A 26,917-nucleotide genomic window follows, 5' to 3' on the forward strand; every position below is an offset into this window, starting at 1 on the left:
TTTGAGAATTCGAATCAAATAGGCACAGAGATTCGACTATTTGAACGAATATTCGATCCCATTATAGTCTATGGGAAAAAAATTCTCGGCACTTGGAAATCAAAATTCAACCACTTGGAGGTCACCAAGTCCCCCAAGAAAAATCCCTAAACGATGCGAACACCTCCAGAATGACACTGGGACATTAGGGGGAGCATGCCTGGGTGCACCCAACACCCCAAAATCGCAGTATAATGCCACTCTTGGCAGTTGCAAAGGAAAAATATTTGCGAACGCTTTACAGCAATGTTCACACATTTCGTTTGTATTTCTTGCGCAACGTTACATACATGATTCCAATGTGCGTCTGTAGAGCGCCATGTTATTCGCGCGTATCACGCATCATGCTGTATGAACGTTACTGGAACAGTATGTATGACTTGCCTTTTTGTGGGCTACTGGAACAATATGTATCACGTGCCTTTTACTGGGCTACTGGCACAATAGGTATTACTTGCCTTTTACTGGGCTACTGGCACAATAGGTATCACTTGCCTTTTACTGGGCAACTGGCACAATAGGTATCACGTGCCTTTTACCGGGCAACTGGCACAACAGGTATCACATGCCTTTTACTGTGCTACTGGCACAATAGGTATAAGGTTAACGTGCCCTTAGTGGACTAAACCAGGGACACTATAAGTCACTTGTACACACAGGGTACTGGAAGGAATACAGCTGATGCTGCTGCTGTTATATCATCTATTTCTTAGCACTGAGAAGTGCTTTGGATGCAGACTCCAGAGATTACTTTTTCGCTGGATCTTAGCCCTGAAAAGGACTTTTGGGTTCTGTAGTAATCCTGCCTAACCAAAACGCTACTAAACCTATCTCTCCTTGCTCGAAGACTAGGTTGCCCTGACTAGGTTGAAAGCGCATCTGCGGTCGAGAGGCGGAAGTGAAGTCTTAAATATTCGAGGTCATGTGGTTCAGCCATCCAATGAGGGTAGACGCTGTTTTTGTGCTGTGTGCGTACTCCCAGGGTCCCTCACGGTCTCCCTGCATGGTGATTGGATTAAAAAAGGCTCCAAGTGCGATGGGAGGGCTTTCGAATGTTTGCCGCGTATTCGACACACTATTCGATTGTAATCGAATTTTTCGAATACCGCAATATTCGATCGAATACCATCTCAATCGAATCGTATTCGCTCATCTCCAGAGAGTACCCTTTAATTTAACTGATTTTAATCACATAGTCTGAAAAATAATGGACTGGTAAGCTATAGTTTTAATTTACTTAAAGAACAGAATAGCCTGATAGCCTTTGTTCCATCCCATTAGAAACTGTGGTATAGTGGACTAGAGCATGCAATGCATTACATATATTTTCTGTGTGTTATTGCAAAGACGAAAGAAAATAAAATAAGGAATTAAATAAGGAATACGCATGGATCCCAACTGGCAACAGTTTTACAGAACAATAATTTACTAGGGCTATATGGAAACCATTAATGAGTTGCTCCCCATAAGGGATTTCTATGCCATGTGACTTTAGCTAGTGTCAGTCTTGGGCCTACATGAAAGCTCACTGTCTTGCTAGTGAATGTTAATAGAACAGAGATGGTTCCTTTATCATAGCACAGAATCTAGGCATGGAATATCCTTAGCTGACCTGTGGAAAGTCATCAAGAATTTGACATTCTTTCTAGCCAAGTAAAGCTGCTATTTATCCAAAATATTGAATTAGAATGCACAGCAATATGATACCTAACCATTTCAATGCAATGAAGATTTGCACATCCTTTGAATTCCCAGAAAATAAATGGTTAAAGTGTCCCTGTGATTTAAAGAAGCATTTGACAAGTAAGGGGCTGTGTGCCCAGACCCCCACAGATCATGAGAAAGTGCCAGGAGAAGCAGACGGCTGAGAACTTCACTCCCTGATTAACTGTAATCTCTTTTCAATAGACTTATAATAGAGCCCGTCTAGCACAATTGGATATTGCAGAGAACTAGGGAGTGAAAAGCAGATCCATTCTTCTTCTTGTTAATTCTTAAAATTGTTGGAGGTCTGAACAGGCCCAGTTCACTATTAGGAAATCATACTATTTCCACAAGTAGTATCTCTTTTTGGGACTCCGGTCAGTTTGGGTAGACTACTCCCATCATGATTATTTGTTGACCACGCCACAAGTGCCCTTGTTGGATTTTATAACAGTAAAAAGCTATATAGTTGTCAATGTGGTTAAATAATTGTCCATGCTAAAATAACCTTTATCAGGGCTGGAAATCGCTAGCGGTAATAGTGAGACCATATGTAGCCTAGTATAGAGGCTAACCAACTACAATACTAGACCTGATAGCAATGAGTGGGAGTGGATTGGTTATACGTAGCTTAAGAGTATAGCTCTTTCCTATATTACACCATAATTACAAAAGTAGCAATAACCTAGCCCCATTCATGGATTGTAGAATACATTGACCACCATCTTTCTTTCTGGTTGACCACTTAGTTACTTACCTGGGCACACTTTACAGCACTTTCCCTCTATTTTCTGAGGATATTTACAAGTGTATTCCTCTGGACAGCTTATTTTCTTGCACTCTTGTTTTGTGAAGTTGCACGTACACAGGACACATTCCACCACTCCAAAGGCTCGCAAGGTAGGGTGCCAAGACTCTCCATGGGAGTATGTTTTTCCATTTGAGACACATACTGCAAGGAACATGGCAAATATAAGCAGATGTTGCTTGAGACCTGACAGCTCCCTGGTGAAGTTTTTTATGGATAGTAAATTAAGATGGAGAAAGTGTTCAGTTGAATTAAGGGAGAGTTTAATTTTAAAAAGGGTGATAGATCTGCCAACCACCCCTTATCTTAGTCCATAGTTAGACATTACTTTTGTTTCAAGAAATCATCTCCAAGTGTGCTAAATAAAAACAGATTGACAATTATAATACATGTTATGATTTTGTGTTTTCTTAAGATTTCTCACTTGGCAAAAACATACTCAGATGTTATTGCCAAATATCTTAACTAATATTACATGGCATCCATCAACAGCACTAAAGACAAAGCCAAAGTTTTTTTTCAGTGACCGAAAGTGATAGGAAAAAAATACACTATAATTATATCAACCTTAAATGGAAATCCTGATATTTTCCTTTTTGTTTGATCTCAGGTTGTCAACACATTTTATACCTTCCTAATATATTGCACCTCAACTCCAGCAATGTAGTCAAATTTGCTTTCTATGACTATATTTATTCTATGATCCCTTCATAAAATACTACCATGTAAGTCCTACAATATTCACTTACTCATACTGTAGCAGTCAACATTTTGAACTCATTTTTTAATTCCATGTTTTGTTTTTTTGTCTCTTTTTCTTTTCTACATTGTAAATTCATGACAACTATGAAGACCACATATGGAACTTAAAGGGGTTGGCCACTTTAAAGTAAGATAGTTCACTGTACAGTATTAGTACATGTACTTACTGTAGATACTGACAGCAGCTCCCTGTGTACCTCATAGAGCTAAAATCAGACTCCCCTCCTCCAGACAGTGCTGTCCTGCTCTGTGGTAAGTCTGTCCATAAGATGGCTGATATGGAGGAGCATGTGATCATGCCTCGCCCCCCAGTGTCCAACACTGAGTCTGTATATTCCTATGGAGGACACTGGAGGAAGGGCATGGTCACATGCTTCTCTATGTCAGCCATCTTATGGACAGTCTTACCACAGAACAGGGAAGTACAGCCTGGGGGAGGGGAGCCTGATTTTAGCTCTAGGAAGTACACTAAAAGCTGCTGTCAGTAAAGACTAAGAAAACACTTATACTACAGACAAAACAATTTTACTATTAAGTGACCAACCCCTTTAAGTAGTAAACAAAATGTTTTAAACAAACCATATGATGTTTTATAAATTACTTATTTGAAGATGATGGTAGATCTGCCAACCACCTCTTAGTTCCCAGTTAGCCATTTATTTTATTTCAGGAAATCATCTCCAAGTGTGCAAAATAAACACAGATTGACAATTATATTACAGGTTATGATGTTGTATTTTCTTGCATTATATAATTGATCAGTTATTGCCAAAAAGGGGGGCACTGGAATGATCTGGGAAGGTAGTATTAGTCTTGGGTACAATTGGGGGGAATAAAAGAAGGCGGTAATAAGAAAGCATAAAGGAAAAAGAGAATTTAAAAAAAAAACAACAGTTTGTACATGTTTCATCTATTGTGTAACATAATAATAGAGTTGTAATGATTACTATATTTTCCAAATCCAAGTTTTCAAGTCAGCATATGAGAGTGTTGCACATTATTTGAAAGTATAATATGACTTAATTTGACTTATTAATAATGTATTTATAATATGATACTATAAATAGGTGACATGGATAAAAACAAACTCGTTAGCAAGGAAAAGACTACAGTCAGGGTGATTCAGCAGAGCCAGACCATCCCAACCACATTGGTACTGATTAAGCAAAGTACTGATAAAGCTCTGCCCATCCACTGAGAAAGCCAGACAGCGAGTCACTGTGTGGTGGGGACACTAAGAAAAACATTTGCTGAAAAGAGGATGGTGGGCCAACCAAGTTTTTCGACCTCTTTTTTTTAAAAGCCCCTTTAACTTCCTTTTCACCACTGTTTTACAAACTTTTGGTATCCAGATTTAGATTTATCAGGTAGTTACCTGGAATGGTTGTTATTGCAGGTTTGCCCTGTGGAATAATCTCTTGCCTTTATAATGGGGGAGGGGGTGTTAATATACTGGCGTTTTACATTCCAGTCTTAAATAAACCCTGCTGGCTTCCGATTCACTTAACTTATTCTCACCTATTCACACCTCTTCATAAATCAAGTCTGCAATTTACATTTTTTTTTTCAGCTATCATGGAGAACAGAGCGCTTCCTGTTTTCTGACTCTTTTTTTGTCAAAAAGTGAGAAAACAGGAAGTCCTGTGTATCCCAGGCCATCTGAGCACTCACAGTGAGAAGGCCATGTGACTGATGGGCATATTGAGCTGTGACTCTCTGTACTGGCTGGATTTCCTGCGTTTAGTCTGTTTTTGTTTTTTTTCAACCAGCGGAAGTCAGAAAATCTGCCTTCAGGAGACTGGACCTGGATTTCTGGTAAGTTCAGCTTTGTTTTACAGTATGATAACAACAAAAATAATGAATGTATATTGCAAACTTGCTTTATCTACTGTTTTAGATTTTAAAAGTTATAACGGCAGGTACACTGTAAGCTATCTCTCTAACATAAATTGTAGTAAATCTGGTATGAATGGCAAACTACACTTCCTTTTTTACCTACTTCATGGTAAGACCACATAATAGGATTTGCAACTTTTTTAGGCCTACCACCTTGAGTATTGGCCACTTAGCTAAGCAAAGAAATTTTTCTTAAAAAAATAGGTTTAGTAAATCTGAAAAATTGCAATAACTCCAAAAAGAAGCCCCCTCTTTTCACAGCATCTGGGGTGCTGCTAATAGCCGGCACGGACCATGGCCTTTGCCAGCTATTTAACCATCTAAATGCCTGGATGCGCATCATTTGTGGTGCAGATCTGTTCTATAGGCAGTCTGCGGCGGTAAAGATCATCCGGCCGGTACCGCAGTAGCGGCCGCGATAATTTTTTTCTGACATCGCCCGTTTTGTGACCCGTCCGGGTCACGGAACGGCCGGTGTCGTACAGAGTGTGAACATAGCCTAAAAGTATAATGTTATTAAGCCTGCACAGTAAAAAGCAGAAGTAGAAAAAAATTACAAACATGAACAAATTTTAAACACTAACAAAGCCCCATCTAAACCAAAATGCTACACATAAAGACTACATATTATCGCACAGAAAATGAGCACTTATAATTACCCATAGATAGAAAAATAAGCCAGTTACAGGGGTCACAATAGAGAAATTATAAGCAAAAAAAAATTTTTAAGAAAAAAGTTTTCATTTTGTAACTATACTAAGCCATAAAATACAGATAACATGTAATTTTTACTGTAACGTGCATTAGGTACAAACAGGTTATGACCACACAAGGCCTATTTCCTACCCCCTTATAGCGCCAGGGACGCTGAGGAGGAAGGTATGTATCTTGCTTTCCTCCTTTTTTAAAACATATTCATTTGTGTACATCTTTTTTGATCCGTTTTTCCATTGACTTCCATTTTAAAAAAAGGATAAGAACGCATCAGTTTTTTTTTTAAACATGCACAAAAATGTAGTCAACCTCTTTTATTGTGTCCGTTAAAAAAAACGGATCCATTTTGATCATTTTTTTTTTTTATATAATAGAAGTCAATGGAAAAACAGATCAAAACGGATGCACACAAATGCAATGCGGATGAAAAAAATGGATTGCAAAAATGCACTGTGAACCCATACTAACAGTGCAGTACCGGCGCAGAGAAGAAAAGTAAGACACATACCTTTCTCCTCAGCGTCACCAGCGCTATAGGAGGCTATCAGCAGGTTAGAATAGATATTGCTGTTCATAAGGATCAATACATAATCAATGTAAAAAGTGGTTTATTTAAATATTAAAAATGATTTAGTTATAGTATACCTTTCCCATGCCTGTGACTGTTGTTAATCACTATCTGTACAATAGTTCCTGAAGCTTGTTGAGGGTCAGCGACAACTCCACGGTTACTTCTTGTACTAGTGTGTTTTGGGGAGCTCATTGCCTGCCTCAAAGCACTTGAGCCAGAAGAATGGTCGTAAGAACGGTGATAAGAATGCCGCTGCATAAATACAAATGCAATGGATAAGTAATTTTTACAATTTTTACAAAGTAATAGTGATGAGCGAATAGTATTCAATAGAATAGCTATTCGATCGAATAGTACGCTATTCGTGCAATTCGATTGCGTTTGAATATTCGAATGATAACACAGTAAAAAATCGCTTCGCCGTTCCACCCCCCACCCCCCACCCCCCCGGCGCTTTTTTCCAGCAAATTAACATGCAGGTGGCGAGGGATAGGCACTAGGAATAGGCAGGACTTGAAAAAAAACCCTATAACTGTGTTTGGCTGGCTAAACTACGTCACCTCCTGAATATAAGAGTAGTGGATTTCAGATTCGTGTCACTTGCTGGTTGGAGCTAGAGAGGGACAGACTGTATACCAGGGAGAGAAAGCTTTTAGGTGAAGTTAGGTAGGGAGGGACCCCCAAAAGCCCCTGTTAGGGCTAAAAGTATAAAAACCAGAGATTTAGAAGCTGTTGTTAGACAGGCAGTGTGTTCAGACATCTACTGACATCTACAGTACCTGTTAACTTGCTACTACTGATTTGTGCAGTCTGCGTCCTGTAAAGGCGTTCACCAGCCCTTTAATTTTATTGCTGTAAAACCAATTATATATCCGGTATACAGCTGTATACTGTGAGTGTGGGATAATATCTGTTATCTTGCTACTACTGATTTGTAGTTATTGTTAATTTACGTTATTACGTATTTTACACTGCACCTGACCTTATACGTATGCAAGTGCATACTGCTAGACCGAAACGTATGCTTCTACTTTACGTTCATAATTTGTTCGTGGATCTTCGGCATACACTTGGGAAAATTGGGATGTTTGCTCATCACTAGTGTTAGATGCAGCCAGGCATGCTTCCCCTGCTGTCCTATATGCATTCCAGAGGTGTTGGCATCATTTCCTGAGGTGTCATTGTGCACTTGGTGACCTCCTTGTATTGATTTCCAGGTCCCAAGTATTTTTCTCCCATAGACTATAATGGGATTCAATATTCGTTTGAATATACGAATATCGGGAGCTATTCCAATCGAATTTAGAGTTATCGAATATTTCACTATTTGCTCATCTCTACAAAGTAACAAAACATTTACCAATTTATCTAATCCAGGATTTTAAAATGTTAAAAAAGGTTACTTTAATTCAGGCATTGCAGCCTAATCCTATTCATTGGGGCTGAGCTGAAATTTACCAGTATGATGTTGTGTCTCTGAAATGTTTTTGTAATCCTGGATAATCCCTTTAAGTGACACAGCATTTGGTGTGGAAGTACTACTGTTGTTGCTACTATTAATCACATGTTTTTTTTAGTTAGATTGACATAAGTTTCTAGTGAATTACATTACATTGAAAGATTGATGGTGGTCTTTTTTTTGGTCTGGTACATGTAAGTAAAAAAAAAATTAGATTGTGAGATTGTGAGGTTCTGATCAGCCATCTACTGACAACTGGAAAGATTTTCTAGATGCCATAGCTGAGTGTAGGTATTGCCATTTATACTATGGTTTGGCTTGGCTTCTATATTCTATATAATAATTTTTATTTCTATATACACCCATCAGCTACAACATGAAAACCACTAACAGATATCATGAATAATATTATCAAAGAGTGAAAAACTTTAACAAGGGCCAAACTGTGATATCTAGATGATTTACCCAGGTCTCATGGGGCGACTAGTATGCCATGGTAAGTAGTTACCAAAAGTGGTCCAAGCAAGAACTAGTAAAGTGATCCAAGGCCCAATGATGTGCATGTGCATGTCACAGTTAGCAGTATTAGCTCTGAAGGACACAAAACTAATGATAGATTCCTTTAATGTTATGGCTGTTTGGTGTACGTATGAGCCCTCAAGAATCCTACTATTTCTGAATGATGTTCTGTTCTGTTTCTTTTAATCAATCATATTCCTGTTATTTGACAATCTTTCATACCTCTCATATAAAAGAATACAGAATGATGTGCACAACTGCACACTTACTGCCTCTCTGTTAGCTGGTTGGCGAAAAGTCTCAGTTTCGTGATGCTCCCAAGACAACATTCCATCCCCTGCAGAAGAAACAACAGAATTTCCTTTATTTTAGTGATTTCTAAACATATACCATAGGAGTAACCGGAGTAACCAAAGTGGTTTTCTGTGCAAAAAAAACCCTCTCTATATTGGTGCTTGTTTTTTGTTTGTTTTTGTTTTTTTTGGGGAGGGGGGGATCCTGGGCTCACGCTGCCGCCATTTACTGGCCCCAGACTTGGTGGACAAGGCTTGCTGTGTTTGGAGTCAGCGGGTGCAGTATCGAACAATCAGCGGCTGCAAAATTATTATAGTGCGGCGTTTCAAAATTATTCACTAAATAACACACATTACAAACTTATACAACTTTGTAATGTATGTTATGTTAGTGAATGGCCCCCTTTCCCGTGTCCCCCCCCCCCCCCCACGCTAGACCTGAAAGTGTGATGCACTATATTCACCTGATTCGTTTCGACCCCCGTCCGCCATCTTGGGACAATGATGTAATCTTCGGGAGGCCGGCCGAACCACCCCAGCCACCCCTCATGCTGGCTCCCCTTTGCTGCGTCATTAGCTGCTCAGCCGCGATTGGCTGAGCATAACTGTGCTCAGCCAATCGTGGCTGAGCAGCTGATGACACGGCAGAGGGGGGCCGGCATGAGGGACGGCTGGAAAAGAAACTAAGTTTGGAGGTAGCCAAATAACCCTTGATGATAGCAATGCTCTGGGTGTTTGCTATATAGAAGAATAAGTAAGAAAGTGCCTGATGTACAGATGACAATACAATGTGCAATGTATACAATTTTGCACTCTGCGCTAGTAATACAAGTATATGAATACATCAAGCAATACATTTCTAAATACATATGTGCTTAGAGTATGTGAACACTGTGTTGTGACTGCACCCTTACACAGGATTTACCTTTCCAAATACCAAGAACTTATTCCAGCTCCCAACAAAAGCATCTTGTTCACACCCCATTTTTTTTGTTTCAAGACTAGACAAAAGGGGCATAGAACATGGTGCTAGAGGGTACCTAGCCTTTTGTATCCTGTTGAACCCAATTATTATTATTTTTATTTTTTTTTACAAAAAAACAAGAACCAGCTGGAACCTGTTTTAAAACAAGACAGGAGAAAGGAGCCTGGATTATTTTGTGTCATGTTGTTATTGGTGTTATGAAGTATAGCAGTGCCTGAAGTGGTGATGCATTTCCATATCACCTGCTTACATTCTTACCCTATCTGCACATAAATCAGATATAAGTTCAGAACTTGTGTTGAACTTAACAGGATGAAGCTGTTTCTCCGGCACATAGCTTTCTAACCTTCTTTCTTAGCTCTATGTTTGGTGCTCAGTCACTGTGGAGCGTCGATCTGGCTGCTTCAGATTACATAACATTTGTCTGCAAATAATGTACTTTTTAAAATAAATATGCAAGATTAAAATTACAAAATATCCAGTGACCAAAATGCCAAATATTACAATGGTGTAAACATGAAGGTCTGTCCAGTTTTCCACTTGCTGCCTTATAGAAGAACATAGTTCAGGAGCTGAACAGTTCATTACAATTTCATCTAATAACATGTAAGCAATATTAGGCAATTATAGCTTATAACCCATTATAAACCATGATAGCTTATGTTGCTGGGAAGATTATCCCACCAATAGGATAATGCATAGCCGTGATTAGTGAGGATCAAACCGCCAGGTCTACTTCTTACCTTCAGAAGGGACTGCAGCTCATCTGAACATAGATTCCCTTGCAGGGATTAGCAGGGGTCAGGCAGGACAGGTCTACATCAATTGTAACATTATAGAATATCCTACTGATAAGCCATAACAGTGTTTTTGCAGTGGTTTCTGTGATCTCTGTCATGCCCAGTGCGCAATACCTATTAAGAAAATTTGCCTCCCTTAGACACCTGTTACCTAACCATCATTAACCTGTCAAAAAGTTATGGCAGGACCATCAAGTTTAGTGGGCTGGATGTGGTCTAAGCCCATGTTTTGTTATTATGGTCAATTTTTTTTAGCTTAAAGCGAATATACCACCGCTACATTGCTTTTTTTTTTTTTATATACATGAATAAACTGACACCAGCACGGGGATGTCAGTGCCACAGTCCTTTTTTTGAACTGCCAGCTGGTTCCCATGCATGGCTCTGGTCTTTTACCGGCAGGGCATGAAGCACTGGAGGCGGCCGAGCTGGCCCCCAGTGTGACGAAAAACCCCTCTCCTTGGCTCCATTAGAATCTATTTATTAGAATCTATTCATGTAAAAAAAAAAAAAACTTTTCAAAATTTCCAAAATGTTTTCAAAAATTGGGTTCAATTGAAATATGTAAAAAATCATTTTGTAGTTTCCATTTAGTTTATAGCAGTAAAATTAATTTTAGTTTGCTTTTGGTAAATTTTTTCAGCTTTTTACGTCCCAGGACTTTTATAATAACAGTGCTGACCCGAATACAGAGCTGTACAGGATTAGATACTAAAGAGTGCACAAAGAGAGACAGAGTAACAGCTAAAAGAATGCGGCATCTTGCCCACACTCCATTAATGCCTGGTACAGATGGTATAAAAAATATGAAATTAAACAATTTACCAATTTTTTTTTATTGCTTAATGGCATTGGAATGACTATACCTGTACCTTGCAGGCTAAGAGTATTTGTGAAACAACCCCTTTAATAAACCTATATACAGATTTAGTTCATTTTAGTGAATAGAATATATGATTTTTTTTATCTGTAGCTGTTTTCTCTCTATATTTCTGTTTTCTGTTTTAGCTATTTCTTATTCTTAACAACAAGTGTTCACTTGGCTCATATCCCAGACATCTAACAGCTCAGTCAGGTTATAATTGTTCATTGCGAATTTGATTTCTGGAAATTGCACCATGTTTCATACTCTCCATATAAAGTAAAAGTGTTTGTTGCCACTAGGGAAAGTTCAAGGGAGAAGTCTAAATATAGAAAGATAATATAAAAGGTTAGAAAGCTCCATGAACTGTGAAAATGAAAACAAGGATACGTGAAAATGCTCATGTATGCGGCAAGTATACCGGCAGTGCTGTGGTTTATAATAATGGGAGCAAATTTCCTACAAGCCCAAGGTGGCTTATTGTTTAATTGTTAGTGTAACTAGAATGATTAACCCTTTTGTTATATGTCTAAATGCAGTTTGCATGAAATCAGATACTGAAATGTATAGCGTAAATGTATTCATAGGAATGAATAGCAGCACAATATGCTTAAAGAGTCACTGGCATATCATTAGGCATTTCAAAAGTTATTGATTGCAGCAGGTCTCTACTAAGACCTGGCTACAGTCAAGGAAAGAGCACAATCCACTCCCCAGCTGCTCACTAATTCTGGCAATGTAGATTTACAGTGTCAGAATTAACCTGTCAGGAGATACGGCCGGAGAGTGCATGCGGCTATATATCCTGATCACAGCGAGTATCAGCAGAGACCTGATGTGATCAATAACTTAAGCTATTTTTAAGTGACTATTTAAAGAATAAAAGGCAATTTAGTTTAAAGTAAAAATGTGAAATCCTATAGAGAGTTATGATCACCTTAAATTAGAGGACCATAGCACTGGCTGCACTACAGAGAAACTCTTATGACAACATCCTTCATTGATTTAGTTTTTAGTTTGTGTTACTGCTTTTAAAAAATGAAAACCCTTCTTTTTTATTCCTTTGCATTGCCATACTTTGGCTCCTATAATTTCTATAAGGGTGGCTTTACCAGTTTTTTTTTGTTTTTCCAAAAAAAACTGTCACCACTACTGACCCCTTTTAGTAAGTACTTGTATTTACCATAAAATTCTAAAGCATCTTTTCTGTGATGTGCTCTTCGCCTATTATTCTTACTAGAAATAAACTGTTACCAGTTGGGGGAATAACCCTACACAGTCGTCTCTGACATATCCACAGTTGATAACACCAAGCTGGTTATTGACTCATACATTTCTTGTAAGAATAACAGAGGAGCACAGCGCTATAAAAATAGGTGATCCAGAATTGTTTCATCGGCATTGCATGTATTTCTAAACCAGGAGACAGGTGGAGACAGGTCCTCTTTAAGGGAAGTTAATGTTTCAAAGTATTTTAATGGGGGGGTCCAGATTAAGATGGGGCAGGGGGTCGCAAAATTGCATGTTTGTTTTTCAATTTCACCTTTTTTGTACTTCGGTTCTATTGCATTTTTTAACTTATATGCTTCTTACATCGAGTGCTATGTATAAATTATAACTATTTTTGGTACATGTCTATGTCACCCAGCTTGCTTGTCATTGAATTAATTTATTTGTCATTAGTTTTTTATTTTACTAACTGGAACACTCTCACACAGCATGAACTTTTGGAACTCTTGAATATCCTGGATCGGAGCAGCTGTTGGCACCTGCCTACTATTACCGGTGTTAAACAGTGCCCTGGTCATAATAGGAATTATGTAATTCCTGTGCATGTTATTTCCCCCACATGCTGAGAAGACATAAAAACACTGCAGAGATGTTGATTTTATAGAGTGAAGAACTTAGTCCAAAAAGGTAAATAGCCAAGGAGCAAAACACCTTACTAATTGTACACTTTCTTGGATTACAAAAAGGGAGACTTTCTGCTCCATGTCTGTGTCTACAGGAAAAGAACACAGCACACAGACACAATTATACAGTACATGGCGCATTCTGGGGAGGAAATCAAATAAGTTATAGTGTGTGAGGCTGGTGTATAAATAGATTTTTGTTTCTGTTTTTGAGAGCTGGCAAAGAAAATATGAAGACTGAAAAATATCACAGCTACAATGACAGAGGCCTAGAAAAGCTATGAACATCTGGAAAGTGTACGTTCTGTGCAGATAAAGAATGTTCGTTGTTTTTTTTTTTGCAACATTAAACTGATGTCTACCCCAGAAGGGCATTAAAAAGGAATCCGTCAGCAGGTTAGGGCATCTCAACAGGGGGTGTTATACAGAGACACATACTGCCTTAAATATGGTGCTTCAGTGTGCCATTTTTACTTATGGTGTACCATTTGGTTTTGGTACTTTACCTGTTGGTGCACTGATATGGTCGCCTGCTCTTCTGGCAACACCTCTGACAAATACCAAGGTCACCCCTCTGCAGCCACCATAGGATTACCATATTAATGATGCAATGTGCCTCTGTATGTCCCCTATTAAGCTCTATTAGCAGGTTAGGATGCCACAACTTGCTGACAGATTCGTATCCAATCATCGTATCCATTGTTTTTTTAAACTTTTAACTAGTGCATCTAATGTAACAGCTTTCTAAGTGAGATTACTAGAGATGAGCAAAGCAGCTGAAAATTGGTTTCATGAGGTTGAGAATTGAGAAGAAACATATAGAGAATGGTAAACCCACATTTCATTAAACATTAAAAATATTAACCTAAAAACACCATGAGATAGAATAATACAAAAGTAAATGGAAACCTGGTCTCAACAGAAACAGAAAATGAATACAACAAAAGAATGGTGTTGCTGTCATGGGTATAATTCACCAACATTGGACCTAAGCCTGGAACCCACTCAATATAACATTAAGGATCAATGTGGTGTACCTGAGGCCAACTGCACCATAATAACTGTTATCCCAATTGCAATAATATTAAAGTGCATAGTTGGAATAAAATACCAGTAGGTGTAAAATGAAGGTCCAGGAAACACAGGCATAAAATAAAAGGTAAGAGAGGAGAGAGAAGGGTGAACTCCAGCCAATACAATATACGTTTTGCGTGGGGTTGTCTGGGGTTCACCCTTCTGTCTTTCCTTTTATTTTATGCCTGTGCCCTGTGTTCCTTTTACACCTACTGGTATTTTACTCCTACTGCGCACTGTGAAATAACAGGAGTTGGCTATGTTCACACAACGTCAAAATAGAGAAAAGGCAGCCGATTTTCATTTTTAAAACAACGTCCGTTTTTTCCGCGATTTAACCGACAGCAATGGTAATGCATTGAAGTCAATGGAAAGACAGACGTCTAATGAGCACAATGTTGAATAACGGAAGTTTTTGCCGCGGATGTCATAATAATGAACACGATCATTATTTTCGGATGTCTTTTGCAAACAGCGGACGTTTTTATTAGTTGTTCACACACAATTTTTCTTTTGTCACCGTTCTTTATCCGTTTTACTATTAAAGTCAATGGACTTTTCAATTAACCACACCCAAAGTCCAATTAGTAACCCCAAACACCAGTCACACTTGCACTAAGGGGAGGCCAGGCTGCTGAAAAAAAGTGTGACCGTGTGAACATAGTCGTTCCCAATACATGGCACCACCCATTCCCCTTTATTCTTCATGTGCGATCTCAGAATTACATCAAGGAAATAACTAAAGATAAGGATAAAGACATAAGAAGTAAAAAGAACATCTTTATATTTTGGAAGAGGGGGGGCTTACCTGGACATCGTGGGCAGCACAGCTGTGGGATATATACTGGATTACTACAGTAAAGACTTGGGCATCTCACTCTATTGCACAATACATTTCCACCCTGCAAAGGAAACTGCAAGGTTAATCTTTAAGAAATACCTAAATTTTAAACTTTTTTCACAAACGTTTTTCATGTGGATTTTACATTAATTTATCCCCTATACCCTTTACTCTTTCCTCAAGCTCTTTATATATTTTAAAAATATGCTGTGTAAAAGTGAGGGTCCATTAACACCATGTTTTGTATTTGTGTCACTGGTATATATCAGCAACCAGTAGAAATGGTTTGCCAACATATATAGCAATGTGTTCCTGGCAGACCCATTATTGACTTTTATAAACCTTAGTCCAATAGTGACTACATTTAAACTTACGAGTACTGCACAGCCCATCAGGGGAATTTAGTAAACGGCCCCTCATTGTACTACCTTAGTTTTTAACAGGGTGACTCTGTACATGGATTTACTATTCTGGTGCAGTAGTTTTTACACATACACCTGTTTTTTGGTGCCAAAACATTGGCACATATAGATTAAAAACTTAGGGTGACATTTATGAAGCCCAGCATTTTTAGCGATGGGCTTAAAAATGTCCCTGTGGCATAGAGGTTCCTCAGATTTATATAGAGGTGCATTTACACCAAATGTAGAGGCCATTTACACCAGTTTTTTGCCCAGTGCCACTTAATCAATGTCCCCCTTAGAGTTTCTTTTACACTAAGGCTACATTCACACTAAGTAAATCTCCACCGCAGAATCCCGCCTGCCTCAGTGTGCCATAGCCTTTCTATGGGAGAGTGTGAGCTCCTCCGCTGCCGCGGCTCTCCACTCAGGGAAGTGACATGTGACACGCTCTCCCATAGAAAAGCTATAGCAGACTGAGGCAGGGCGGAATTCTCCACCGTGGAATTCCGCCTGATTTACTCAGTGTAAACATATCCTTAGGCTATGTTCACATACAGCAAAAAAAAAATAAATAAAAAAAAAAGAAGCAAAAGAGGACAGTAAACTAGGTATAAAATGCTGAGGTTCTGAAATAAAATTCACAAGTACGAAAGTAAAATACATTGACCTTTTTTATCTGTAACCTATTCGCAGTTTTATCTCTAAACGCATAGTATCAGATCTACACTATGGTTGTATGTATTCTTCAATATGCTGAGTACAGGGCGTGATGACCACTGGAACATCACAGGCCTAGTTTAATAAAAACTAGAAATGCATAGAATAGATGGCAGCAGGAAAGGACCTTAGTGATGAGATGACACATCATGGGACATATATTAGAAGGTTTACAGTGGCAGATTTACAACCTCCTACAATAACAATGATCATTACAATATATAACTGTGAAATATTACCTCACGGCACAGACAGTTAACACAGTATACAAGTCCATAGGGTTCCAGGTAAGGGTGCCATCTCTCACCAATTCGATATTTTCTGTCTTGGAAGACACAGTATGTCTCTGAATCTACAGGGATGACAGAGGCAGCTTTTAGTTACATCCTCAAGCTTCAGTGCACACCAGTGGTTAAGAGATGGTTTGGCTACAGTCAGGATTCTCATGGTTGTGACTGGTCTCCACTATTAAAAGCAATGCATAGAAAGTTAATGAAATATTCCTGTGGGTTCTCTGGTTTGTATTTTTTGGCTTTTCAATAAGAGTCTATAATGTTCCTAGTCTCTGGAGTCTGAACTAATCTAAAGGGAACACTGTAGGTATCAGTGACTACTGGGAATACTACATAACCTGGATCGCAGAAGAACAGCCCATTAGATCCAGACATTGGAGGTAACCCCAAAGCTGTCAGCACCTCTGACTGTGAAGTCTACCGGGCAGCCAAACACTTTAACTGAAAGAGAACCTTTCACAAATTGGCAGCTTAGACCCTGTGTAATGCCAAGAAAAGAGAGAAAGCTGCTGAGAAGCATATACCTACACATGCTGCAACTCAAGGAAAGATATGCTAGGATACAAACATTACAATGAAGAATAAATAGAAGATGCCACCACCTTGACGTTCTTCTTTGGTGATCCACAGTATACCCATTTAGGGTATAAACCCACACACCGTATATGCAGCAGATATGCAACAAATACGCAGCAGATTTGTTGGTACAGATTTGATGCTGTGTTCAGTTATTTAGATCTAATCTGCTGCGATTTTGCTGCGATTTTGCTGCGAGTTTGCTGCGTATCGCAGCAGTAAATACGCTGCATATACGGTGTGTGGGTTTATACCCTTAGGGATTATATGTGTAACAGTGGGTGCCTTTCGTTTATGCGATTTTGGTTAATATGATCCACAGTATAATAGGTTAAAGTCCAGCTCTTCTTCATTGGAAATTACAATATATAACCAATATTAGAGATAAGCGTATTACTCATCTCAACGAAGCAAAGCACTTTGTTTGATCTGCACTCTTTTCATAGAGCCCACGGCCTCTTAGCGCTGCTCTGCTCCCTGCCACTCAACCCAGGGTGCAGGGGAAAAGCTAAATCCAATCCTGGGAAACTGGAAGGAGTTTTCCAGGATTGGATCCAACTTTTCCCAGTATCCTGGAAGGAGTGGCAGGGAGCGGAACAGCGCTTAAAGGCTACGGGTTTAAAAAACAGAGCGCTGATCAAAAGAAACGCTTCACTTGTTGAGATCAGCAATTCGCTCATCTCGAGTTTCTATCAATATGTAACAGACTAAAGTAAAGCTCAGAGGGGGTGAGAAAGCAGATGCACTTTAATGCCTAGTTACAGTTGTAGGATGACAAAGAGCAGTAGTGCTGCAAGGGCACAGTTACGATATAGTTTCCATATTATGTTCCCATCACCCTACAGTCTCCCCCTGGATTTATGTCGGAGTTCTTCTTTAATATTCATATTCATATCAAAGTAATATGATACAGAAAACTAGTGAGATCATGGGATTTTACAGAAAGAAAGCAGAAAATCATAATTGTAAGAAGTAGAGGCAAAATACTGTATATGGTCAAACACTAAAGAAGAAAATACAGAGACATAACATTATGTTAACACTATTTTAATGGCCTTGAATTTTTAGACAACTTCATTAAGCATCTGCACTATTTTATGTGTTTATCCTAAAAAGTAGGTGTGGTTTATATGTTGTGCCTATTTGTGCTACAATTCCGCTTTTGGGAACTGGACCAGAAAGGCCATTCTATGCTCCCCATGCTCATCATAGGCCTTGCATGCCAGGGACCCTCTTACCAGTTTACCACATCTCCGCCCTTGGACAACTTTCAGTACCTACTAACCACTACATACTTAGCATACCGCACAAGACCTGTACTTTTCCAAATGCTGACCATATGGCATCTCGTTCAGAAAATAAAAATTAACCCGATTTAACGATTTAAAGTGTGACATCACATAGGCCTAAAAGGGGCCCAATATATAAGATGGTATCTCTGAAGAAGCTGTGAAGACAGAGAATAAATTCATTGTACAGTATGTATTACTTCCATGTAGCTTTCTTTATTTAGACCCTATAGCTATTATTGCCTTCCATAGGGCACTGATGGACTTTCTAAAAGAATTGGAAAATCTACTGCCACCTGCATGTATAAAAGTCATGAGGTGGGGATAGTATTACTGCTATTAAGTACTACTATAATGATACTGACAACTAGGCAAATATACACCAAATACATACAAACCCCTGTGCAAAAACCTCTCATATTAATCAGACAGCATTGCAAAAATACAGGCGTGCACCTGAAAATTTTACACAAACACAATAAATACGGTGGAGGAGATTGATTTTGTACAACTGTATGTTCCTAATGCACAGACGCCTGCTATATGTGGTGGTTGACTATACTGGTCCCACCTCTCGAGATCAGGCTACCCCTCTGGCCTGGTCCCTACTGTCGGAGGTGGTCAGGGAGCCAAAAATATCTGAGCTGGCTGTTTTAGTCCTATTAATGTTAATGGACATCGCATAAACTGTGGCCTTATATATAATCCTTTCAGATGTGTGATAGTCTAAGGCACAGGTGTCAAACTCAGGCCCTCCAGCTGTTACAAAACTACAATTCCCATCATGCCTGGACAGCCAAAGCTAATATACTGTTAGATTCCTTGAAGCTATTTGAACTTTTTCTATAGTGTAAAAAACATACATAAATGGAAACAGTAAATGTGCATAGTTATGTTCTAAGGGTTCATCTGACAGTTATCTTCATGTGCACGCTGACTTATTTCCCAGGAAAATCACATGTGAAGTGATTCATGAAGAAGCTTGCTAGGATGAAGGGAAAGCATAACCCATGCAAGGCCTCTTGTAATCCTACTGTTAATGATGCTGACCTCTCCAGGAGCCATCTTTTGGAGCTGTAAATGAAACCCTCTTCCTTCAATAAATTAGGCAGGTGCTTCATGAGCCAGATTTATCCTTTACAGATTTATTCCTGTATCTATAAATAGCTGTGCGCTCATGGAAATTGTCATGTAAAACAGGAAACAAGAATTTCGATAGGGTTAAATCTATCCTGCAGTACCCCAAGTCACTTTCATGTGTGCTATTGTTACCATAACGATTAATATTTATTAATATTAATGTGTATATGGGTATGTATGGCTAACAGCTCATCAAATGTAAGGGCTGTATGAACAATTGAGCAATTGTTCATGCAGCCCGGCCGCACGATCATTGACCTTAGGGACTAGAAGCCTTTGCAGCTGCATTATTTGTGTTGTATGTTCTTTCCAGCGGTGGAACTACCGCTTTAGAAATTGCTATGGCACCTGTCACATTAGGAGGCCAGTTACTGTGGCCTGAGCCCTCTGAGATGACATCATTTGCAGAACCTGGCGGACGAGTGGGGCTCCCGGTTGCTGCAAAATGGCCTCCCAACTGCTCTGGATCCAGCCCTTTAACCCAATCATGTCAAAGCCAATTTTCATTTTTGCACTTTGGTTTTTTCCTTTCTCCTTTACGACATAGCACTTTTATTTTTTTACCTATGGACCCATATAACCTTTTTACTTTTCGAAACACCAATTCTACTTCATAATGACATACTTCATTTTCCATAAAAGATGCTGTGAAACCGAAAAAAAAAATCTTAGGTTGTTTCTTGTTTACACCATGTGGTAAAACTGACATTGTGGCATTAGTCAGTATGTGGTGGTAATTGTAATTGTGGTAGTAATATTTGTCCCTTATAATGGGAACTGTTGGTTTGATTGTTCTTAGCATACAAGATTTGGTCAATAACCGTATATGGGTAATATTAGTGGTCATGGTGTGGCTATAATAATTGCCCCTAATTATTATTTGTAATAATCAGTAAACAGAACTTGGTAAGTAACAGTGTGACAGTGATATGTGTGGGGATCATTTTTTTTTCCTTATACACTGGTGCTGTAATACCATATTCATAATCATAAAACATAAGTTTATGACTACACTTGACGGTTTAGTGGTTGGGAGGGGGGGAGGGGGCGACTGGGGGGTCCCAATCAATTGTTTGTGTTCTTATCTGGAGACTGACAATACTTTAGACCAATAGTTTGCCAGTCATTATCTTAATGCGTGTCCCTCTACGTGTACTTGCTTACATAGACAAAAATGCTCAAAATCTTGCAAGCTTAGCCCAGTTTATAGTAATGTAGTAGTAATTATCGAAACAAATACTGGATAGTAGACAAGAATGGTAATATAATGGCTCACAAAATTCTGATGGGAAGCTTGTAGAGGAGCAGCAATCCTATGACTGATAGAAGAGGCAGGAAAGCAGTAATCCTATGGCCGACAGCAGAGGCAGGAGAGCAGCAATCCTATGGCTGACGGCTGAGGCAGGAGAGCAGCAATCCTATGGCTGATGGCTGAGGCAGGAGAGCAGCAATCCTATGGCTGACAGCTGAGGCAGGAGAGCAACAATCCCATGGCAGATAGCAGAGGCAGGAGAAAAAGAATTCTGTGGCTGATGACAGAGGCAGGAGAGCAGCAATCCTATTGCTGATGACAGAGGCAGGAGAGCAGCAATCCTATGGATGATAACAGAGGCAGGGGAGAAGCAATCCTATGGATGATAACAGAGACAGGAGAACAGCAATCCTATGGATGATAACAGAGACAGGAGAACAGCAATCCTATGGATGATAACAGAGACAGGAGAACAGCAATCCTATGGATGATAACAGAGGCAGGAGAGCAGCAATCCGTTGGCTGAGCGCAGAGGCAGGAGAAAAACAATTCTATGGCCAATGACAGAGGCAGGAGAGCAGCAATCCTATGGCCGATGGCTGAGGCAGGAGAGCAACAATTCTATGGCCGATAGCACAGGCAGGAGAGCAGAAATCCTATGGCTGATGACAGAGGCAGGAGAGCAGCAATCCTATGGCTGATGGCAGAGGCAGGAGAGCAACAATTCTATGGCCGATAGCAGAGGCAGGAGAGCAGCAATCCTATGGCTGATGGCTGAGGCAGGAGAGCAGCAATCCTATGGCAGATAGCAGAGGCAGGAAAGCAGCAATCCTATGGCAGATAGCAGAGGCAGGAAAGCAGCAATCCTATGGCGGATAGCAGAGGCAGGAGAGCAGCAATTCTATGACTGATGAGAGAGGCAGGACAGCAGCAATCCTAGTGCTGATGACCGAGGCAGGAGAGCAACAATTCTATGGCTGATGACAGAGGCAGGAGAGCAGCAATCCTATGGCCGATGGCTGAGGCAGGAGAGCAACAATTCTATGGCCGATAACAGAGGCAGGAGAGCAGCAATCCTATGGCTGATGGCTGAGGCAGGAGAGCAGCAATCCTATGGCAGATAGCAGAGGCAGGAGAGCAACAATTCTATGACTGATGAGAGAGGCAGGACAGCAGCAATCCTAGTGCTGATGACCGAGGCAGGAGAGCAACAATTCTATGGCTGATGACAGAGGCAGGAGAGCAGCAATCCTATGGCCGATGGCTGAGGCAGGAGAGCAACAATTCTATGGCCGATAGCAGAGGCAGGAGAGCAGCAATCCTATGGCTTATGACAGAGGCTGGAGAGCAGCAATCCTATGGCCGATAGCTGAGGCAGCAGAGCAAAAATTCTATGGCCGATAGCAGAGGCAGGAGAGCAGCAATCCTATAGCTGACGGCTGAGGCAGGAGAGCAGCAATCCTATGGCAGATAGCAGAGGCAGGAGAGCAACAATTCTATGACTGATGAGAGAGGCAGGACAGCAGCAATCCTGGTGCTGATGACCAAGGCAGGAGAGCAACAATTCTATGGCTGATGACAGAGGCAGGAGAGCAGCAATCCTATGGCCGATGGCTGAGGCAGGAGAGCAACAATTCTATGGCCGTTAGCAAAGGCAGGAGAGCAGCAATCCTATGGCTGACAGCTGAGGCAGGAGAGCAGCAATCCTATGGCAGATAGCAGAGGCAGGAGAGCAACAATTCTATGACTGATGAGAGAGGCAGGAGAGCAGCAATCCTATGGCAGATAGCAGAGGCAGGAGAGCAACAATTCTATGACTGATGAGAGAGGCAGGAGAGCAGCAATCCTATGGCAGATAGCAGAGGCAGGAGAGCAACAATTCTATGGCTGATGACAGAGGCAGGAGAGCAGCAATCCTATGGCTGATGACAGAGGCAGGAGAGCAGCAATCCTATGGCTGATGACAGAGGCAGGAGAGCAGCAATCGTATGGCTAATGGCAGACGCAGGAGAGCAGCAATCCTATGGCTGATGGCAGAGGCAGGAGAGCAGCAATCCTATGGCTGATAGCAGAGGCAAGAGAGTAGTAATCCTATGGCTGACGGCAGAGGCAGAAGAGCAGCAATCCTATGGCTGATGACAGAGGCAGGAGAGCAGCAATCCTATGGCTAATGGCAGACGCAGAAGAGCAGCAATCCTATGGCTGATGGCTGAGGCAGGAGAGCAACAATTCTATGGCCGTTAGCAGAGGCAGGAGAGCAGCAATCCTATGGCTGACAGCTGAGGCAGGAGAGCAGCAATCCTATGGCAGATAGCAGAGGCAGGAGAGCAACAATTCTATGACTGATGAGAGAGGCAGGAGAGCAGCAATCCTATGGCAGATAGCAGAGGCAGGAGAGCAACAATTCTATGACTGATGAGAGAGGCAGGAGAGCAGCAATCCTATGGCAGATAGCAGAGGCAGGAGAGCAACAATTCTATGGCTGATGACAGAGGCAGGAGAGCAGCAATCCTATGGCTGATGACAGAGGCAGGAGAGCAGCAATCCTATGGCTGATGACAGAGGCAGGAGAGCAGCAATCGTATGGCTAATGGCAGACGCAGGAGAGCAGCAATCCTATGGCTGATGGCAGAGGCAGGAGAGCAGCAATCCTATGGCTGATAGCAGAGGCAAGAGAGTAGTAATCCTATGGCTGACGGCAGAGGCAGAAGAGCAGCAATCCTATGGCTGATGACAGAGGCAGGAGAGCAGCAATCCTATGGCTAATGGCAGACGCAGAAGAGCAGCAATCCTATGGCTGATGGCAGAGGCAGGAGAGCAGCAATCCTATGGCTGATAGCAGAGGCAAGAGAGTAGTAATCCTATGGTTGATGGCAGAGGCAGAAAAGCAACAATTCTGTGGGTAATATCAGATGCAGGAGAGCAGCAATCTTATAATGATAGACAAAAAGCAGTTAGCACTGCTATCACACACATACTACTGAACAGCTCAGGATCAGAAAGTTAGTTCAATACAAATCACTGTGGTGCTCAACCTTAATAATATATAAGTCCAATATACAATCCAGTAAAAAATAAGGGGCACTCACTGATCTTCTGATACAAAAAATCCTCTTCATTCCATTGGCAATTCAATACAAGCATATAAAAACTGGGGGAAAGTAGCAGGTAAGGTGACAGCTTTTTTATGCCATGCAGCACATTATCAGACATCAAACTCCAACCTTATTGTATTGTGTAAGCCAGTCAGGATTGCTCCCCCCTCACCTCTCGTATTCTGTCTTAATGTTTCTGTTACTAGAGATGGACTGAACCTAACTACACAGTGAACAGCAAATTTAGTGGAAGAAAGTCCCCCTAGTGGCTGAAACTGTGTACAAAAGTGTTTAATAGGAAAACGGTAATTATTTTAAAGGAAGTAGATTGCACTTTGCATACTAAATGAGCATTATTTTATCAAACCTGCAGCCTATGGGTCTCTGGGGTAGGTTTCCTACAGGTATCTAATCACAGCACACCTTTGTGACTAAATAGCAGTCACTAGAGATGAGCGCAATTCAAGCATGCCTATGCTGTGCATGTTTTTCCGGACTCCCTAGGGCTACATCCAACTTCTTCCAACACCAGTATTCAAATCAATAAGACTAAGAATACGCTAATCTCTAGCAATCACTATTGTAGTCACCATTGTTTAAGCAGTCTCCACTGTTTTAAAGTGCATATGTGTCTAGAGGACATAGCTGCAATTGAGGTTGATGGACACCCAGAGATTCAGGGTACTGAGCCAAATATTAGGGACTGGAACCCTGGAATCTCAAAGCTTTGCTAAACAGTGCATTTTCTCCAGTACTATATCATGGAATAGCAGAGAGGAGGACTTGTGAGTAGGTCCTGTGACTGGTCAGAAAAGTAAAGGAAGTCCAGAAGTGAGCACTGCTGGCAGAGCCCACCCCTCTGAAATGGAGGGAATGAGAAATAACTTTAGAACCATGGAGGTGCCAATAGAGACCAATGGAGACACAATAACAACAATAAAAGTACTAACATTACTTTGTCATCACTCTGAAGGGTTAATTTAACACAACAATGCAGGTTCTAAAAATCCTTTTGAAAGTACAGGTAAGCAATAATCTTTATGTCTTGCTTTTCAGCAATTATGACACTTTTACCAATACATGAGGATCCTATAAAATGGAAGAACACCCTCTCACCTCTTTTATTCTTATTTTTTTTAGCATGCCGCAGTGGGCTGACCTACAGCCCTATGTAACTAGTTGTTATTTTTTGTGCCAACTTTTCTTGATACATTTCTTCTTCTCTTTTATTGACTGTAAGGCCTAAGTTTCATGAGGATTTAATAGAAAAAGAGTCAAGTTACTAAGACTCTTCAAGGAGACATCCTTTTATAGGCATACCCTGTATTCTGTATTCAGACCAAATGGTATGGAAGGTGAGAAACAATAGACTAGTGCTAGCGGCTGAATCGAACAAATCTCTTTTGTATATGCATGACTTACCCCTTATAATCTGCTTCTTCTGGTCAAACGCCAAGACAAAAGATACTGGATCAGTTAAGTTAAAATAAAGAAAATGGGTAATATAAGGACTAGCTAAGTTATATGAAGAAGAGGGAGGAGGAGGAAGAAGTGGTGAGGTGTGCCAGAGTGTGGCATAAACAACTCCTTTTTGACACTTCATTACAGTAGGAGACGTGAGATTATGCATAATCCACTGCACGGACAAATTACCAAAAGGCACCATGTTCACAAGGGGACTGCTACCTACAGCACACTGTCAGCACCTCCAGTAGGGCCCAGGAGCTGACAGATTCCCTTTCAGCCTAAAGGTACAGAGCACTTGGTACTTTGTGTAGTCTTTAATGGTTCAAATAAATTTATTACAAACCAAATACCAAAACTTCTAATACCTTAGTCAGTACAAGAAAGTCAAATCAATGGAGGTATATTCTTTTACGTACTTCTATATTCCATACTGATGTATAGGTAAGAATTGTCACTAAAGCATTCTGAGAATTTATATTTTAGTACAGTTAATTCTGTCCGTGGCAACGGGTCCCCGCTATAGGCAAAATGCAGACCTATTCATTTTGATGGCCCTGTACACCTAACTGTATGTGCTACGGATGTGTGTGGGGGCAGGGATCCATGCCTATCTTGAATGGAGGGGTCCATGCCCTTTCATACAGACAGCTGCAGGACAACTTTGTAAAATTTGTAGCTATTCGTTCCAAAACGTTCTGCTACGAGCCGAGGTCCTGGAAGGCCCCTATCACTACATACAAGCAGTGGTCTGAAAGACCGCTGCGTGTATGTAATGCAGCTGCCCCCTTAACCCCTTCGGCTCCCGCACCGGTCCCGCACCGCTGTCTCCATACATTACCTGGCTCTGGCTGCACGGGGTCCCGGTGTCTTGCTCTGCCGCCCAGCCAATCAGTGTGTTGCCCAGCCGCAGCCACTGATTGGCTGGGCGGCAGAGCAGAACCCATGGGACCCCGTGCAGCCAGAGCCAGGTAATGTATGGAGACAGCGGTGCAGGACCGATGTGGGAGCCGAAGGGGTTAAGGGGGCAGCTGCATTACATACACGCAGCGGTCTTTCAGACCGCTGCTTGTATGTAGTGATAGGGGCCTTCCAGGACCTCGGCTCGTAGCAGAAACTCGCAGTGAGTTTTTTGCTGCGAGTCGGTATGTGTGAAGGCACCCTAAAACCTGAAACAAGTGCTGCATAGTCTAAGACGACAAATAAGACCTCACTTACTCTTAACATGTTCAAATCTGCAGCCATCCATAAGGAGCAGGAATAAAAGGCAAGAAAAAGTATATTTCTCTTCCATCTTTGTGTGGTTCAGGCTGAAAAAAAAAAACACAGAAAATAAAAGGTTTTACATTTATAAAAAAAATATGCATACTTGCTTATAAATGGTAAAAAGCAAGGCATTCATTTGCAGTTAACCCCTTAAGGTCAAAGCCAATTTTCGTTTTTGCGC

The 26,917-nt window shown here is 40.7% G+C and overlaps 1 protein-coding gene across 3 annotated transcripts in view; it reads right to left on the bottom strand.

Moving 5' to 3' along the window:
• Window positions 1-26,917, bottom strand: part of CHRDL1 (chordin like 1) — a 79,478-nt gene that overhangs the window by 13,906 nt on the left and 38,655 nt on the right. For all 3 annotated transcript variants that reach the window (XM_069942695.1, XM_069942694.1, XM_069942693.1), the window contains 6 exons: window positions 26,689-26,780; window positions 16,601-16,713; window positions 15,208-15,301; window positions 8,742-8,809; window positions 6,569-6,746; window positions 2,501-2,695 (listed from right to left, as the gene is read on the bottom strand). In XM_069942695.1, coding sequence (XP_069798796.1) covers window positions 2,501-2,695; window positions 6,569-6,746; window positions 8,742-8,809; window positions 15,208-15,301; window positions 16,601-16,713; window positions 26,689-26,764 — 724 coding nt within the window. In that variant the 5' untranslated portion in view covers window positions 26,765-26,780. The remainder of the gene's footprint in view (window positions 1-2,500; window positions 2,696-6,568; window positions 6,747-8,741; window positions 8,810-15,207; window positions 15,302-16,600; window positions 16,714-26,688; window positions 26,781-26,917) is intronic.

This window comes from Dendropsophus ebraccatus, chromosome 10 (assembly GCF_027789765.1).
Source record: "Dendropsophus ebraccatus isolate aDenEbr1 chromosome 10, aDenEbr1.pat, whole genome shotgun sequence".
In the NCBI taxonomy this organism is placed as follows: Eukaryota; Metazoa; Chordata; class Amphibia; order Anura; family Hylidae; genus Dendropsophus; species Dendropsophus ebraccatus.